The 14,437-nt window shown below is 51.1% G+C and overlaps 7 protein-coding genes and 1 pseudogene across 8 annotated transcripts in view; 5 read left to right on the forward strand and 3 right to left on the reverse strand.

Moving 5' to 3' along the window:
- Positions 1–59: 59 nt before the first annotated feature.
- MYCFIDRAFT_195576 (uncharacterized protein) lies at positions 60–2,157 on the forward strand (the record flags this gene model as incomplete). Its single annotated transcript, XM_007927000.1, has 6 exons — positions 60–94; positions 391–623; positions 912–980; positions 1,042–1,095; positions 1,234–1,308; positions 1,445–2,157. 6 exons carry the CDS (start codon positions 60–62, stop codon positions 2,155–2,157), a joined length of 1,179 nt encoding a protein of 392 aa, XP_007925191.1.
- A 2,089-nt stretch (positions 2,158–4,246) lies between these two features.
- Positions 4,247–6,291, reverse strand: MYCFIDRAFT_152793 (uncharacterized protein). Its single transcript, XM_007927001.1, has 7 exons — positions 6,098–6,291; positions 5,805–6,029; positions 5,661–5,750; positions 5,443–5,607; positions 5,176–5,388; positions 4,710–5,122; positions 4,247–4,651 (listed from the first exon to the last, which is right to left on the reverse strand). Exons 1-7 carry the CDS (start codon positions 6,256–6,258, stop codon positions 4,461–4,463), a joined length of 1,458 nt encoding a protein of 485 aa, XP_007925192.1. The 5' UTR covers positions 6,259–6,291; the 3' UTR covers positions 4,247–4,460.
- Positions 6,292–7,200: 909 nt separating this feature from the next.
- On the reverse strand, positions 7,201–8,169 carry MYCFIDRAFT_152794 (uncharacterized protein). Its single transcript, XM_007927002.1, has 2 exons — positions 7,985–8,169; positions 7,201–7,920 (listed from the first exon to the last, which is right to left on the reverse strand). Exons 1-2 carry the CDS (start codon positions 8,136–8,138, stop codon positions 7,412–7,414), a joined length of 663 nt encoding a protein of 220 aa, XP_007925193.1. The 5' UTR covers positions 8,139–8,169; the 3' UTR covers positions 7,201–7,411.
- A 304-nt stretch (positions 8,170–8,473) lies between these two features.
- Positions 8,474–9,726, forward strand: MYCFIDRAFT_203076 (uncharacterized protein; the record flags this gene model as incomplete). The annotated part of the gene is made up of 3 exons (XM_007927003.1): positions 8,474–8,573; positions 8,638–9,293; positions 9,345–9,726. 3 exons carry the CDS (start codon positions 8,474–8,476, stop codon positions 9,492–9,494), a joined length of 906 nt encoding a protein of 301 aa, XP_007925194.1. The 3' UTR covers positions 9,495–9,726.
- Positions 9,727–10,229: 503 nt separating this feature from the next.
- Positions 10,230–11,609, forward strand: MYCFIDRAFT_134411 (uncharacterized protein; the record flags this gene model as incomplete). The annotated part of the gene is made up of 1 exon (XM_007927004.1): positions 10,230–11,609. A coding segment is annotated over one exon (1,380 nt), but the record flags the coding sequence as incomplete, so codon positions are not given.
- Positions 11,610–11,784: 175 nt separating this feature from the next.
- MYCFIDRAFT_t33 lies at positions 11,785–11,857 on the forward strand (annotated as a pseudogene). Its single transcript has one exon. The product of its transcript is annotated as a tRNA-OTHER (tRNA).
- Positions 11,858–12,343: 486 nt separating this feature from the next.
- On the reverse strand, positions 12,344–13,264 carry MYCFIDRAFT_187534 (uncharacterized protein; the record flags this gene model as incomplete). The annotated part of the gene is made up of 4 exons (XM_007927005.1): positions 12,344–12,649; positions 12,721–12,792; positions 12,845–13,131; positions 13,186–13,264. 4 exons carry the CDS (start codon positions 13,262–13,264, stop codon positions 12,344–12,346), a joined length of 744 nt encoding a protein of 247 aa, XP_007925196.1.
- Positions 13,265–14,120: 856 nt separating this feature from the next.
- The window catches only part of MYCFIDRAFT_152800 (uncharacterized protein), a gene marked incomplete at its 5' end in the record, with an annotated part of 34,894 nt that continues 34,577 nt past the window's right edge, over positions 14,121–14,437 (forward strand). Inside the window, one exon of the mRNA XM_007927006.1 lies at positions 14,121–14,310. Within this exon, the coding sequence (XP_007925197.1) occupies positions 14,121–14,310 (190 nt within the window). The remainder of the gene's footprint in view (positions 14,311–14,437) is intronic.

Raw genomic sequence — 14,437 nt, forward strand, 5'->3', positions numbered from 1 at the left:
CTCAAGCAGATTAAGCAGTTCCACTGCTTGGGCCACTCATCCCAATGGACCACCTCATTATGGAGGCAGCTCTCCCTGGGAGCCATCTTCGTCGGTCAGCCCAAGCACTGCCACTGGATGGGCGACACATCCTAATGGACCGCCCCATTATGGCGGAGAAAACAACACACCAGGTTACAGTGGCTCTTGGTCTTCATCCTGGTCTCAGAGTACTTGCTCCGTCTCAACGGTGACGGTGACTTCAAGCTACACTCAGCCAGCTAAGCCAACTACAGAGACGACCACAATCATCGAGACTGTTCCAGGAACTCCAGTTACAGTAACTCAATGGGGCAAGCCAAGCTCTTGTCCAGTGGTGCCGCCCCAAATTTCGACAACCACGGTCTCCAGGGTCGAGTACACGACCGTCGGTGGGCCAACAAGCATTGCCACTGTGCAGAACACGAAGACAATCGAAGAGACACAAATCGTAACGGCGCCTGGGACTACAGTCATTAAGTACTCTACAATCCCAGCTGGACCTCCCGTTACTGCAACAATTGTTCAGACAGTCGGCACGACTGTGACGTCTGTCTCTACTACGAAGGAGATCATCATCGAGACCGCCACTCAGACTTTGCCGGGTAAGGCAGAAATCGACCGAGATCCAACTGCGTTTCTCGAAGTTGATCGCTGATCTTTCACACTTAGGCACAACTATCACGAGCACCTCCACGCTTGGCGCGTCGACAATCACAGAGTATCAAACCATAACCTCTGACTTTACTTCCACCATAACGTGAGGTCATTCTACCGTGCAGTCATCGAATGACGTTCTGACTAGCGTAGATCTGTTGTTGCTCCAAGCACTATCACTAGCGTTTACACAAGCACTCTGCCTGCTATCACTACAACATCAACGACTTATCAAGTCATCGCCACGCCGGCTTATACCACGATCACACAGACTCTTGCTCCGTCAACGATCACCTCGACCGAGAGTAAGTAGCAATGTCTTGTCCTTTTTAAGTTTGGTATCAGGCTTACTGATGTTGCGAGTAGTGGAGACAAAGACGATCCCAATCACGATAACTACTACTAAGACGCTGGCTCCAAGTAAGTGCTTTTCGCAGTCCCTCAAAGCTCCAAAATCGCTCGGTTGGCCAAAGCACGAGTTGCAATCACTGCTTGAATGGTCTTCGTTCTGATTGAAGTTGTGTCTTGAATCACTGCTGACTTGCTGCCAATTATTAGGCACTGTTACCTCTACTTGCGTGGAGACTTACACCCAGCCTGTCTATGAGACCACGACTCAGACTCTGGCTCCAAGTGAGTTACCTAACGGCTCTCCAAATCCTGGAATAGCTGCACTAGCCATGTCTTGGCTGGCAGTATTGTTCGGCGCATTTTTGAAGAAGTGCTATTCCTTATGCTCAGACTGAAACTGACAATTTACTTTTCCTAGGCACCATCACCTCGATCGAGACGAAAACCTACACGCAGCCAATTACTATCTACTCTACCATCCCAGCAGGCACAGCACAGACCGTGGTGATCACGAAGACAGCTGCCCCAAGCACCTATACTCAAGAACAAACAGTCACTCTCACCAAGCCAATTACCGAATTCATTACAAAGACAGCGGCACCATCGACTATCACCAAGGAAGAAACAGAAACCCAGAGCGTTCCAGTGACACAGATCATCACCAAAACCGCGGCTCCATCTACGGTCACGAAAGAAGTTGAGGAAACCAAAACGGCTACGGCTACCGCAACGGCTTACAAGCAGACTACGATTGTCTCTACAGTCACAGGACCAGCAACAACTATCACCGTATCTGCTTCTTGCTCGAGCACATGGAGTGGTCACGGGTGGGGCCCATCTCACTCTTGGGGCCCACACTCGAGCAGTCAATGGAGTAACGAGCAGCCACCGAAGACTTCCTCGGAACCTTGGTCGCACCCAACTGTTCCAGGTTACGGTCCTCCATCTTCCGTTAGCAAGACTTGGGAGACCTCTGAGAAGCCAACCGGTTATGGCCCACCAAGCTCAATCTCTGCTTCGGAAGTCCCAGCTAAGCCAACTGGCTACGGAGGCCCAAGCTCTAGCCAGGGCTGGGACGCACCAAAGCCATCCAACAGCGCGCCTGCAGGACCAGATGGCTACGGCTCTTAGATATGTCACGGACGACATGTCGTTGGAATGACAACTGCTTTATAAGAATCTAGGGACCGGATAATACTCACTCACGATCCTTGAAGAACGAAAGTAATTTCTGTTTAACCTTTATCTCTGGATAGAGGACAAATGCTCATCAAACGCTTCTGAAATGTTTCTTTTGCTCACTTCCTTTCTAAAGACCAAGTACCAATCTCACGGTCCTTCACAAGCTGTACAGACATTTCGTTGGCTTGCCTCTCCATATCTTGGCTAGTGTCCACGGTTCCCGCTATTTGGTCGGTGTCAACGCCATGCAAGACTAATGCGAGACTCGACTCCTTCCACACAGGACTCGCATCTGGATCCGTGCTGAGGATGAAGGCAATCATTGTTGCAGCGACGATGATGGTGAGACCAGCAGGATAGATGAACCAAACCCAATGGACGTGCACATGTGTGACTGGAAAGTACACATCTCCTCTCACGTTGCTTCCGGGAGAGTTGCGGCGAAGCGCATTGGTGAGGCTGACGGCGATATTTTGCATTGTCTGCGCGAGGTTGCCGTGATTCGCGTGATAGAGCGCCAGATTGAAAGGCGACTCTGCCACAGTTTGATTGATCCACGGATGCCGAGGATCGCTGTTGAACTGGTCAACGACCAGGACTCGCTCAATGAGCTCTCGGAAAGCCTTCAAAGTAAGAATGTCGACGCTGTATGTGTTTGGCCCATGACGGATCCTACACACCGGACAAGTGTACTGGGTGGCAAATATTTCCGGCCTGTGCTTTGCCCGACAGTCGCAAGCATCGGTATCGACAGACAGCGTCGTCCTTCTGAATGCGTCGTTCAATGATTTATCAAGCAATTCCGAGCCCGGAAATTTGAGCGATGCGATACTTAGCGAGCATTGATGTATCTCCGGTTTTGGAAGCTCACTTCGTATTGGGTACTGGCTGTTGTATCGAAAGGTTGTGATGTGCTGAAACGTCCCTTGCGCATCGATAACGCGATGCTGATTGACATCAACGTGTCGAACGTGCAGGTCAAGGAGACTACGAGTATTTATGTCCATCGCAGTGGTCTCGAGAGCAGCTGCAAACACTTCTCCGTTGGGCGAGGTGAAGTTGCAGTAATGATGAGAGGTCTTGGTGATTTTGCTCTTGGTCGACTCACAGTCCACTCGTACGCTGGATGATACGTCTTCGCAACCGGCAGAGATCCCAAGACTGTCAAGTTCTGGCCATTCACAGGTGCCCGCAGAACAGTGAGAGTGTGGAGCTTCCAGGTCATCGATCTCATGCATCTCGCACGAGCTCGAAGGACAATGGTAGTATGGTTGGACTGGCTGAGACAATATGGCCTGGTTGATTGCAACGAACAAATTTTGTATAGTCAACTCTGCGCATCGAAATCAGTCAACAGCGAGCGACTTGAGAATAGAGCCGAACCAACTCACCACCGTTATCCAGGGACTTATGAAACGCAAACGTCCTACCAATCCATGCTTCACCATCTTTCGCCTTCACGAGCTTCAGATAAGGCGACAGTGTTTGCTGGGCGCACGGATCCATGGCCATTGTGAGCAGCGTCAGCACCGCACCCAGAATGACCCATTTCGATTCTCTTCTGCCCATCCAAATCAGGCTGATACAGCCCAGTGGACCGCGACTCGCAGAATCAAATGTCTGCAAGTGAGCCAAAGGTCTTGGCTTTCGCGTGAAGTACGGCCACTTCAGCTGGCTGATACAAGAGGCGACCACGAGGGCGAGAGCAGCCTTCTGGAGAGTCGCAAAGATGGCGATCAGAGCGTTGGGCGTGATTTCGGTCGTTGCGACGGTCCAATTCTCGTAGGGCTTGTCGTCAATAGCGCACAGAATGGCAATCAAGACGCCGACACATATTGCGCTGAACAGAGCGGCGATCAGCTCCAAGGTCCAGAGAGACATCCAGTGCGGGTCCTTCGTTGCTGCATTCCCCATCGTGTGCGCACCGGATTTCGCGTGCAGCTCGCGTGCAGCTCGCGCGCAGCTCGCGTGTTGCTGCTGCTCAGTGCAATGCGTTCCGTTGCGTCGACAAGGCGTGAGGAAGGCACAAGGGCCTTCTCAAGGCAATCGCATCTCGCATCTATTTCGCAGAACTGTCAAGAGCGCTTACAAGTACAGATGAGAGGCCGCATTCGGGCCTGCAGGTGGTGTTACGTGTTACACTTCTCACTCACTTCCAATACCGCCCGGCTCATTCTCTGCTTCCTCTCCAGTCGCGCCCGGGCACATGGGGACGCAGATCACCACATCCATCTACTTCCGGCTAGATCTCGTTAAGGGGCATATCGGAATCCCTTCACCTTCTCCAGCTTCTCGACGATGCCTTGATCAGCTCGCCAATTCTGCCCGGTGAAGAACCAGGATAGGAAGCTGGTGACAAAGATGTAGACGAACAGCATTCCGATGGTAGCCCAGATGCCCGAAGTATACTGTGGCGCGTCCTTGTGTTGGAAGATGGTGCTTCCTGAATACCAACAAATCAGCACTGCTCATCCCAAGGTTCTGTCTGTGCGCCGACTCACCGCAAATGCCTCCGATGGCCCCAGCACTCACAACCGCAGCAGCCGAAATCCCTTTCTTTTCGTACCTCCCGGTTTGGTTTTGGACGTAACTCAAGGTGAAGGGGATATTCGATTGAGTCCCGTACGTCGCCAGGAACATGCCAAAGTACCTCCAGCCAGGAGGACCAGCATAGCGCATTATGGCCAGTCCGACGATTGCTATGGCAGCCTGGAATATCATGATAGGCCAGCGAAGCTTGATCTTGTCGCTTATCCAAGCCGCGAGGACGCCCGCAAGGATCGTGAAGATGTAGGGAGGGGCGACGAGAAGCTGTGCCTTTGCGACAGAAAATCCCATGCCTTCTCGTAAGATGATGGGATTGAAAAATGCGAGACTGTAGACGCTGGAAGCGCAGATGAAGTACTGAACACAGCTGAGAATGTCGTTAGTTGGACTGCACCTGCTTTCTAGCCGTGGATGACTCACTAAAGCATGATCTTCCAATCCATCAGCATGATGAAGGTTTCTTTCCAGGTGGGATGAACGATATTCGTGCCTTGTTGATCCATCCGGACTCTCGAGACCGCAATATGTCGTTGACGATCAGTGAGGAATCTCGCGCGTTCGGGGAACTCAATCAGGAAGAACGGGGCTACGAAGCCAGCAACGATGGTCATGATGCCCTCGCAGATGAAAAGCCTAAAGCAGGATCATTGGTTTGGTGTAAGAATCAGGTCAAACAAGTGCTCTCACCATCGCCAACCACGAGCGTACATGCCATTGCCGACCTTGATCTGAGTGAAGCCATAGGCGATGATGGGCCCAAAAGCCATGAAAACGCCTGCCAGCATGAAGAAGCCCACAACTCGCTTCGCCAACTCGTATGGACGATACCAGCATCCAATAATGAAAATAGCTCTGCGATTATCCTGTTAGTCAGCGTATTCACTGCTCCCGTCCTTGATACCCACCCAGGCAATAGGCCGGCCTCAAATAAGCCAAGCAGGGCTCTGAGACCTGCCAATGTCTCCCACTTCTGCACGAACCCCATACTCAGGACACTGAATTATGATCTTAGCATATTGTCGCTCTCATTTCTTGCGTGACCGACATACCTTGTGCCCCAGGCGACGATCAAGAAGCTCAACCACCACCTCGCACCGATGCGTCTAATGATGTAGTTTGACGGGAGCTCGAAGACGAAGTAAGGTGCGAAGAACACCAACAGTGCGATATTATACCGATCGCCAACGTTCATTTTGAGGTCCTTGCCCATGCCCGAAATAAAGGCGAAAGAGATGTTCGTTCGATCGAGAAGGGAAAGACCGAAGACAATGGCCCTACCAAGACGGCATAGATTAGCGCGACTGCACATCACATTCCATCTTGATGGCTTCTTTGCACTTACAGCATTGGATACATTCTGAGGTCGACTTTTCGCTTGATCATCTTCTCCTCTTCTACTGACCAGTCTCGCACCAGGACATTGGTCTCAGCGGTGCTGTCGTCAACATGCCCCTTTTGCTTGCGCGAGCCCTTGAGCTCGATATACTCTGCTCGGTCACTCATGGCGCTGAGACTTGAAATGCTTTCGAGGTGGCCTTGATGCTGCTGATGAAGTTTTGGCCGCTGAAGGGCGCATCGTGTTTCATATCATCGTAGATCAGCAGTTGCATGGCATTCGTGTTCCACCTGTCATGTTTCAGCGTATTTTAGTTAAGTGCCGAGGCTGCGGTATGGTTGGCATGGTATGATCTTCCGGAAGATAACCATACCATGCGTGTCGTGAACTCTATGCGATGCGGACACGAACTCGTCGGTGAGACTGACTATCCGAATGGATATCTCGACATGCGAAAGGAGAATTGCCTGATGCGTCCGAGGGCATCCGAATTAAGTATGCGCATTTTAGCCTAGAAAGCCATTATTTTACGAGACAGTAGTTAGGTGATGAGGATACGACTGCTAATTGTGTTGTCGTCACATACCTGACGCACCTGACGCACTTTTTTAGGGCCAGAGTACATTTTTGAAATACAGCCTGGTCGGATCCGCTGGGTACATGGATGGTGCCTGGGTTTGGCTGTCCTGCTTGGGTATGTGCCATGCCAGCAATCTTACCTTCACGGGGGATGTTGGTTTCAAAGGGAGGTCTTGGCGACAGATTAGCAGGCACGGAGCAGGCCACCAAGGTACTGAAATTCTACTCTCGGCTTCTGTACGATCAATCAAGGTGATGGCCTTGTGTTGTTCTTCCAAATCAATGGTAACTCTATTTTGTGAAGACAGTAAGCCCCTCGAGGGTTGTCCTTGCAGCAGGTCTGGTGAGGAAGGAGGTGCGAGAGCCCATCTTGAGCTGTTGCGCACGCGTATATTTGGTTTAAACCCGAGGGTGGTTGGTTGGCGGCCGCTTATCAGTAAAGGGACATGGGAAGGTGCTGTACAGACGCAGGGCACGCTCTTCGGACACATGCCGTTTTGCAGGACGCAGCAGAAGCGACGGAACTATATGTGGTGCAATCGAGTATCATTGACTGAAAATTATCGACTCCTTCTCGGTTGCTCGCATGATGGCGGTCGAGGGAGCTCGTCAAGCCGGGTGCAATCGTTTCTGCCAATCGATCCCGCCATCGGCATGATGATAATGTGTCTCTGATTTCGACCGGCGCGGATGAGTGCTCAATCCGTTGATAGTAGCCAGCCTGGCATCTGCCAATGGAACTCAAAGATCTTTCCTCTCTGTCCATTTCTCGAGCAGCTCTGCTGGAGCGTCCTTGACCAAAACGTGAACATGGTCTACACCTCTCACACTTTGCAAGCTGACCCAGTTCTTGAACCACAAGACATTGTCCCTTCCATGCTCGCCGAGCTCTTTGATAAAGTAGTCTGCCACAAATTGCTCTATCAAGTGTCTGCTCTCCGGCGTCACATCACCGCGTGTATCGTCTGTCTTTATGGGTGTCTTGCTCCAGACCAGGATGTGAGCTATTCCAGGCGTGAATGCGTACGGCCAATCATTCAAGAGCACAGCATAGTCAGATCGCACGTGAAAAGGTGTTTCGGAGACATGCTCGAAAGTTGGCGGAGAAAGGGTCAGCGGCTTCCACAGCAGTCTTTTCTGAATTACATATGGCGTGATGCCGCCGTATTGCTTCTTGATGTTGTATGACCAGGCGAGGTACTTCCGCAGATCCGATGGCAGGCGTTTGAGGTCTTCGAGCGTGTTGTTCGCTGCAGAGCCGGCATGAGCTGCCGACACAGTAGAACTAGTTCTCCGCGCAAAGCCACGACGTACCGATTATTCGCTTCAGGTGCTCCCACGTAATGCGATGATAGTCCTCATCCTTACTGGCGAGAACCTCGCGATCAATGGGGGTCAATGGAAACGGAGGATCTTTGTAATCAATTTCATCGGCAGTGACTTGGTGGGGAGCAGCCGCTTCACCCATGGCTGAATGTGGCAGTTTCCGGCACGGGAATGGTTCCTTTGTTTGCGGGAGCCATCGTGGGCAGCATGAGCACGAGTTCAGGGGCAAAGAAGGAAAATGTCTCAGTGTCGGCGGTGGGATACCGCTTCCGCTTCGGTTCCTATTTTCTGGCTCGGCCTCGGCCTCTGTGCGCATCGCGTTTCATGGCTCGATTGGGTGTGGGGTGCGGAGTGGGCTCGGCAATAGAATAATTCGGACCATTCGACGACAATTGAGCTTCCCACGAAGCTGCAATTCAGGAATTGAGCAGCTACACGGCTTGTTCAAGCTGTACAAGACAAGGCGTACACATCACTATGGCAGTCGACGCCAGCAGTCCGCTGCTGCAGTACGCTCCGTACATTGTAGCTGCGCTTGCCGTCTTCATTGGCGCCGGCGTCTACCTGGTTCTTAACCGTATGCGTATCGTTTGCAGAATCGCTTTCATCTGCTTGGCACAATCGCGCTAATTCATCGGTAGCAGAGCCAGCGGCAGCGAAATACAAGAAAGTCCTCGATCCCAACAACTTCCAAGAATTTCCCATCACCGAAAAGACCCAGATCTCGCACAACACTGCCATCTACAGATTTAAGCTGCCTACCGAAGACAGCATCCTTGGACTTCCCATCGGTCAGCACATCTCACTCGCCGCGACTCTTGATGTCACCGACCCAAAGACCGGCAATGTCGAGCGCAAAGAGGTGGTCAGATCATACACGCCAATCTCTGGTGATCATCAGCCGGGCTACTTCGACCTCCTCATCAAAAGCTATCCCCAGGGCAATATCTCGAGACATATGGCTACCTTGACTGTTGGCGACAAGATGAAGGTCAAGGGTCCAAAGGGAGCTATGGTGTACGAGCCAAACATGGCAAGCCGCATCGGCATGATTGCTGGTGGCAGTGGTCTCACTCCTATGCTTCAAGTCGCCGATGCTATCAAGAGAGGCCGAGCACATGGTGACAAGACCCAAGTCAACTTGATCTTCGCCAATGTCAACGAGGAGGATATCTTCTTGAGGAAAGAGCTCGATAGATTAGCCGAGGACCCTGGCATCGATGTTTACTACGTCTTGAACAACCCACCGGACAAGTGGACTGGCGGTGTGGGCTTCGTCACTGCAGAGATGATTAAGGTGAGCAGGGCTCCAGGAAAAAATCGATGAAGCTTTACTGATCGAGAATAGGAACGTCTTCCACCCCCAGCTCCGAACCACAAGATCTTGATCTGCGGTCCCCCTCCCATGGTTTCTGCTCTGAAGAAGGCGACCGAGTCGATGGGCTACGACAAAGCTCGACCAGTCAGCAAGCGTGATGATCAAGTCTTCTGCTTCTAGAGATCCACGCTGCTAGCTGGAGGCCTCCATCCGAACAAGTCCGGCGTTGATGCGTTTCCTCCCGAATCCGAGCCTGCAGATGTTATGACCTCGTCCGTCGCGTTCGAGCGTTTGGTTTTTAGATACGAAAGAGCTGGCACAAGCATGGCGTTCGAAGCAGATATCAATGTAGAGCTGTGTACAGCCAACCAGGGCGAAATGTGCAGCCGCGGAAATAGCATTTCCTTCGCCCAAAGAAGCCCTGCACCACTGCTGAACCAGAATCGTGTCTGAATACGAATGCGAAAGGGAGCCAGCCCTGCGGAAAAATACTACCGTAGACATGATCAGCAGCTCGGTAGGACAACTAATGCAGGGTTCGAGTAGAAATGATTGGTACTGCAGCTCTTCAGCGACCATCGGGTATTCCGGCGGAATGCCGAGATCTTTGCATAATCAGTGCAACACTTTATCAAGTGTATGTTCCTGAACCTGTACTTATCGTCCTCGCAGAAATGGCATTTTCGAGATTCTCAATCCTGAGCCTTCTCTTATTCAGGAGTGTTGGCTCTGCTGAGCTGCGAGAATTCGGCGACAGTGAAGATGGCGGTATACACTTGTATGGCAATAACTCGAAGCACAACTGTGCTGTCGCTGTGATTTACTCGTTCACTGTAGCCTCGAGATGTGCTGTGCTGACTGGCATTTTAGTGCGCGAAATTGCACGAACTGCCAAAGGTACAAGTGACCTCTACCTCTAGCAACACCACGCAATTCGATCTCGAAAAATCCGATTTCTGGTCTTCATTCCAAGCCGAAGTCTCTCCATCTTGCTTTGTCAGTCCAAGGTGCCCGGAAGAGGTGGCGAAAATTCTGGATATACTGAAACATACCGAGTGTCGATTCGCGGTCAAATCTGGAGGTCATGCAGCCTTTCAAGGAGCGAGTAATATCGATCGTGGCGTGACCATCCTTCTCAAAGAACTTGATGCACTTGAGCTCGACCGCGATGCTGGAATCGTAAAAGTTGGAACCGGAAGTCTCTGGATTGATGTATATGAGTATCTTACGCCGAGAAAATTGTCAGTCGTAGGTGGAAGAGTGACTGGAATCGGCGTGGGCGGCCTGGTCCTTGGAGGCGGCATAAGCTTCTTCAGTGGAAGGTATGGCTGGGCTTGTGATGGTGTGAGGAACTTTGAAGTTGTCGTCGCTAGTGGCGAGATTTTGCAGGTCAATCAAGACTCGTATCCGGATCTGTATTGGTCGCTTAGAGGTGGTGGTAACAATTTTGGAATCGTGACAAGAATGGACTTGGAAGTCTTCGAGCAAGGTGATTTGTGGGGTGGAAGTATTACATTGCCATGGACCGTCAAGGATGAGGTGATCGATGCGCTGTATGATTTTGGTCGAAGGCAATCGAGTGAGAACGAGGAGGTTGATGTGGATGCCAGTGTCTGGGCGGCTTTCGGATATACTCAGCAACCTCAACCTGGAAAGTTCATTTCGATCGAACCCGTGTATGCGAAGCCCGTTGAGAATCCCGTGGTCTTTGAGAATTTCACGAAACTCAAACCTGTCTTGATGAGTACTGCCAAGATCAGGAATTTGACGGATATTTCGAAAGAATTGAATCAGAGCAATCCTAATGGCCTTCGAGAGACATATTGGACGCACAACTTCATCCTGACAAGGGAGGTCATGACAAAATGCCTGGAAATTTTTGAAGAGGAGCTGAAATCCATTGAGGACGTGGAAGGCATCGTGCCTGTGATGCTCTTTCAACCACTCACTACAGCGGTCATCCGAAAATTCGCAAGGAATGGTGGAAATGCTCTGGGCATCACCGACAAGGACGGTCCTTTGCTGTTGATGTCGGTTCCAATAATGTGGTCGGACTCAAGTCGCGACGACGAAGTTTTGGCGTTCGCGAGGACTGTCATAGATAGATGCGTCGAGGAAAGCCGCAAGCTGGGGGCTTTTCATCCGTATATCTATCAGAACTATGCGGCAAAAGAGCAGAGGGTGTTTGAGAGCTATGGGAAGGCCAATCCGGAGAGGTTAAGAGCTGTGAGCGGAATGCATGATCCCGATGGCGTGTTCCAGAGGTTACAGCCCGGATACCACAAGCTGTGGTAAGGCTGATAGTAGTTGACATCGCTGCTGGCTAGATTAAAGTCATTTCCTGTGAATCTGTCATCAGATAGAGCCGTATTGGACGGAAGTGCTCCCAATCTTGGCTGCTGGCCATTTTTGGAGCTATATAATCAGCCCGCATTTCACATTTTATAACAATCAGTGTAGGTCACTCGCGGCTTCCATGGTCTAGTGGTATGACGTGTCCTTCACACGGACAAGGTCCCGGGTTCGATCCGTATGTTAAACCTCCTTGTTCCAGGCTATCGGCCGAGTACTGACAGGTGATGTAGCCGGTGGGAGTACAATTCATCTATGGGTGAGATTGTAAACTATTCTTTTTGCTTGTCGGTTGCTGTCTTGGCCGCGGACGGCTCTAGCAAAGTCCGAATGTCACGGGTGGGCGGACAAGCTAAGTATTCAGAGGAGAGCTGAGGGCAAGCTTTTTGGCCGTGGCAGTGAACAAAGCCTTGGCATTAACTACCAACTACTTAGGGCAACTTGTCAAGCACGCCGAACGCAAGGAGTATGAGAGCTCCATACAGATCGAAGAGAAGTCATGAGGTGGACAGGAGATACGCTTGGTGTGATTCGATGATAAACATGACTACCAAAACACCAGGAAGTATGATCAATTCCTAGCCGCTGCTGACATCGCGTTTCTTTTGCGCAGACGATGATTTGGAAGCGCAAAATCTGAGACGTTTTGTCAACATTGCTTTCTATGTCTATCGCATCTACACCATATCGTAATCTCCTCCTCGGCCGGTATGAATGCCACCACTGACAAGTATATCTGCTCCAGTAACATAAGTGGCAGCATCGCTGAGGAAGAAGATGGCGGCAGGCGAAACTTCATCTGGCTGGCCAATTCGTCCCATTGGTGGTGCAGTCTGCATCAAGTCACCAGCGGCCTTGGTGGTATGTTCTCTGGCACCTCTGGTCTGGTTTGTCTCAATAAAGGCGGGACTTATGGAGTTCACTCTGATGCCCTTCGGCGCAAGTTCTGCTGACAGGACCTTGGACAGCATTTTCACGCCACCCTTTGAAAATTGTAGCCAGCCATTCTATACCCTGGCAGGTTGACGTGAGCCGTTATGCTGGCGATGAAGACAATGCTGCCGCCTGTGCCTTGCTTCTGAAGCTGCTTGACTGCCAGCTGTGCTGCGAAGAAAGAACCCATAGCCTGCGAGTACGTCAATAAAAATGAGCTTTGCAAGCACGGCTGGGACATATACGTTGACTTGGAGCACTTTTTCGACTTCCTCCCACTTTTGATCAACAAATGGCTTGTCAATGGCGATGCCGGCAGCGGTCACAATACCATCGATCCTGCCTAACGACTGTACTGCCTTCTCAAAAGCAGCTGTCAAAGACTTCTCATCGCTGACATCTGCCTGGAAATAGTCTGCTTTCACGCCAAACTGCTTTGCTAAGCCGTACACGTCCTCAAGCGGTTCACTTCTGAGATCGAGAACTGCCACATTTGCGCCAGATTCTGCAATGTCTTTTGTGATGCAGTAGCCTGATCTCCATCAGCCTCGTATCAATAATTCCTTCAATTCTGCAAAAGCCTTACCAATACCCATGGCACCTCCAGTCACAATGTATGATTTGCCTTTGAGGCTGAATTTCGAAGTAATGCTCGTGGCTGCCATCGTGTCTGTTGCACTTTCCGGAGGAATTGATGATTGCAATCCCAAGCACTCAAGACTCTTTGCAGTCTCCTTTCACTCGACCAGATGCAAATTTGAGCAACTACGCCGGAACCGATGCCGCTGCACCGAATGTCTAATGTCTTCGCCGACTAATGCTGAGTTTGTTTCTCTTAGTTGATTTTGCCACACGGATCGGTACCCTGAATGTCAAGTTCTGATAAGAGAGCCTCCTCGCTACTTGTCTCTCTCGTGTTTCGACAATTCAACAAGCAGTGTCCTTCGCAGTAAGGTTGTCGTCTTCACACAAGGTCACGGACCGAGCCCCTTCACGCATTTCGAGTTGACCACCAGGGAGGGCAGCAAGCCACCGCCTCTCTTGGCTCTGCAGGAACACCGAACCCCATTCTTTATCAGAGTTTACCGGGTTGAAACGACGATCGTACGGGTTGATCCAGAGCTTGGTAGGCTTGGATCCAGGGACGACGAGATGGAGACGAGCAATTATTAGCGTATGCGGGGTGCACCAGGAAAGCGGCCGGACCGCGCACTGAGTGTGGAAAGAAGGGGGTCGATGCATGACCGAGCTGGCGACGACGCAGACGCGAACGCGAACTCACCTCCAGCTCAGCTGTGGTGGCGGCGACACAATGGCGGTATACATGTTTCTTATCAGTGAGCGGAGGAGTACACCCGTTAATGAACCTTCTCCCGACGGCATTGGGTTGCGTGCGCTGAGTAGATATCAAGGAGGCCAGCACCGGAGAGAAATATCCATCTTCTGCTAAGAAACGCACGTCCAGAATATCCCTTTTGCAACATATGTTAGAAAGTGACACCACAATGGCTGCCGAGAAGCATGATATGGTCGTCATTGGAGCCGGTACGTTGTCACGCAATCATCCCAACATCTTCTCGGACTCAACACACTGATGACCAATGGCTTCCAGGTTGGTTCGGACTGGCGGCCGCAAAGACATACATTGAGCTTCACCCGACCGAAGACATCATTGTCCTGGAAGCTGAGAGCAGCTGTGGCGGCACGTGGAGTGAGAACAGGCTCTACCCAGGACAGCGGGCTCCAGACTGGCAAAGCTCCGGAAATTCAAAAAAATGAATCTTGAATCACTATAAATTGATTGGTTAGCTGAATTCAGTTTGAATTTGATGGATTTG

The sequence above is a fragment of the Pseudocercospora fijiensis genome (assembly GCF_000340215.1).
Source record: "Pseudocercospora fijiensis CIRAD86 unplaced genomic scaffold MYCFIscaffold_3, whole genome shotgun sequence".
In the NCBI taxonomy this organism is placed as follows: Eukaryota; Fungi; Ascomycota; class Dothideomycetes; order Mycosphaerellales; family Mycosphaerellaceae; genus Pseudocercospora; species Pseudocercospora fijiensis.

Bases quoted from the DNA above. Each gene is read 5' to 3' on its own strand.
- MYCFIDRAFT_152793 (XM_007927001.1), bottom strand. From the start codon at position 6,258: ATGAGTGACCGAGCAGAGTATATCGAGCTCAAGGGCTCGCGCAAGCAA. The intron at 6,030-6,097 runs GTAAGTGCAAAG...CCGTCTTGGTAG, and splicing joins CTCAGAATGTATCCAATGCT to GGCCATTGTCTTCGGTCTTT. The intron at 4,652-4,709 runs GTGAGTCGGCGC...GTTGGTATTCAG, and splicing joins GGCCATCGGAGGCATTTGCG to GAAGCACCATCTTCCAACAC.
- MYCFIDRAFT_152794 (XM_007927002.1), bottom strand. From the start codon at position 8,138: ATGGGTGAAGCGGCTGCTCCCCACCAAGTCACTGCCGATGAAATTGAT. The intron at 7,921-7,984 runs GTACGTCGTGGC...CCGGCTCTGCAG, and splicing joins GCACCTGAAGCGAATAATCG to CGAACAACACGCTCGAAGAC.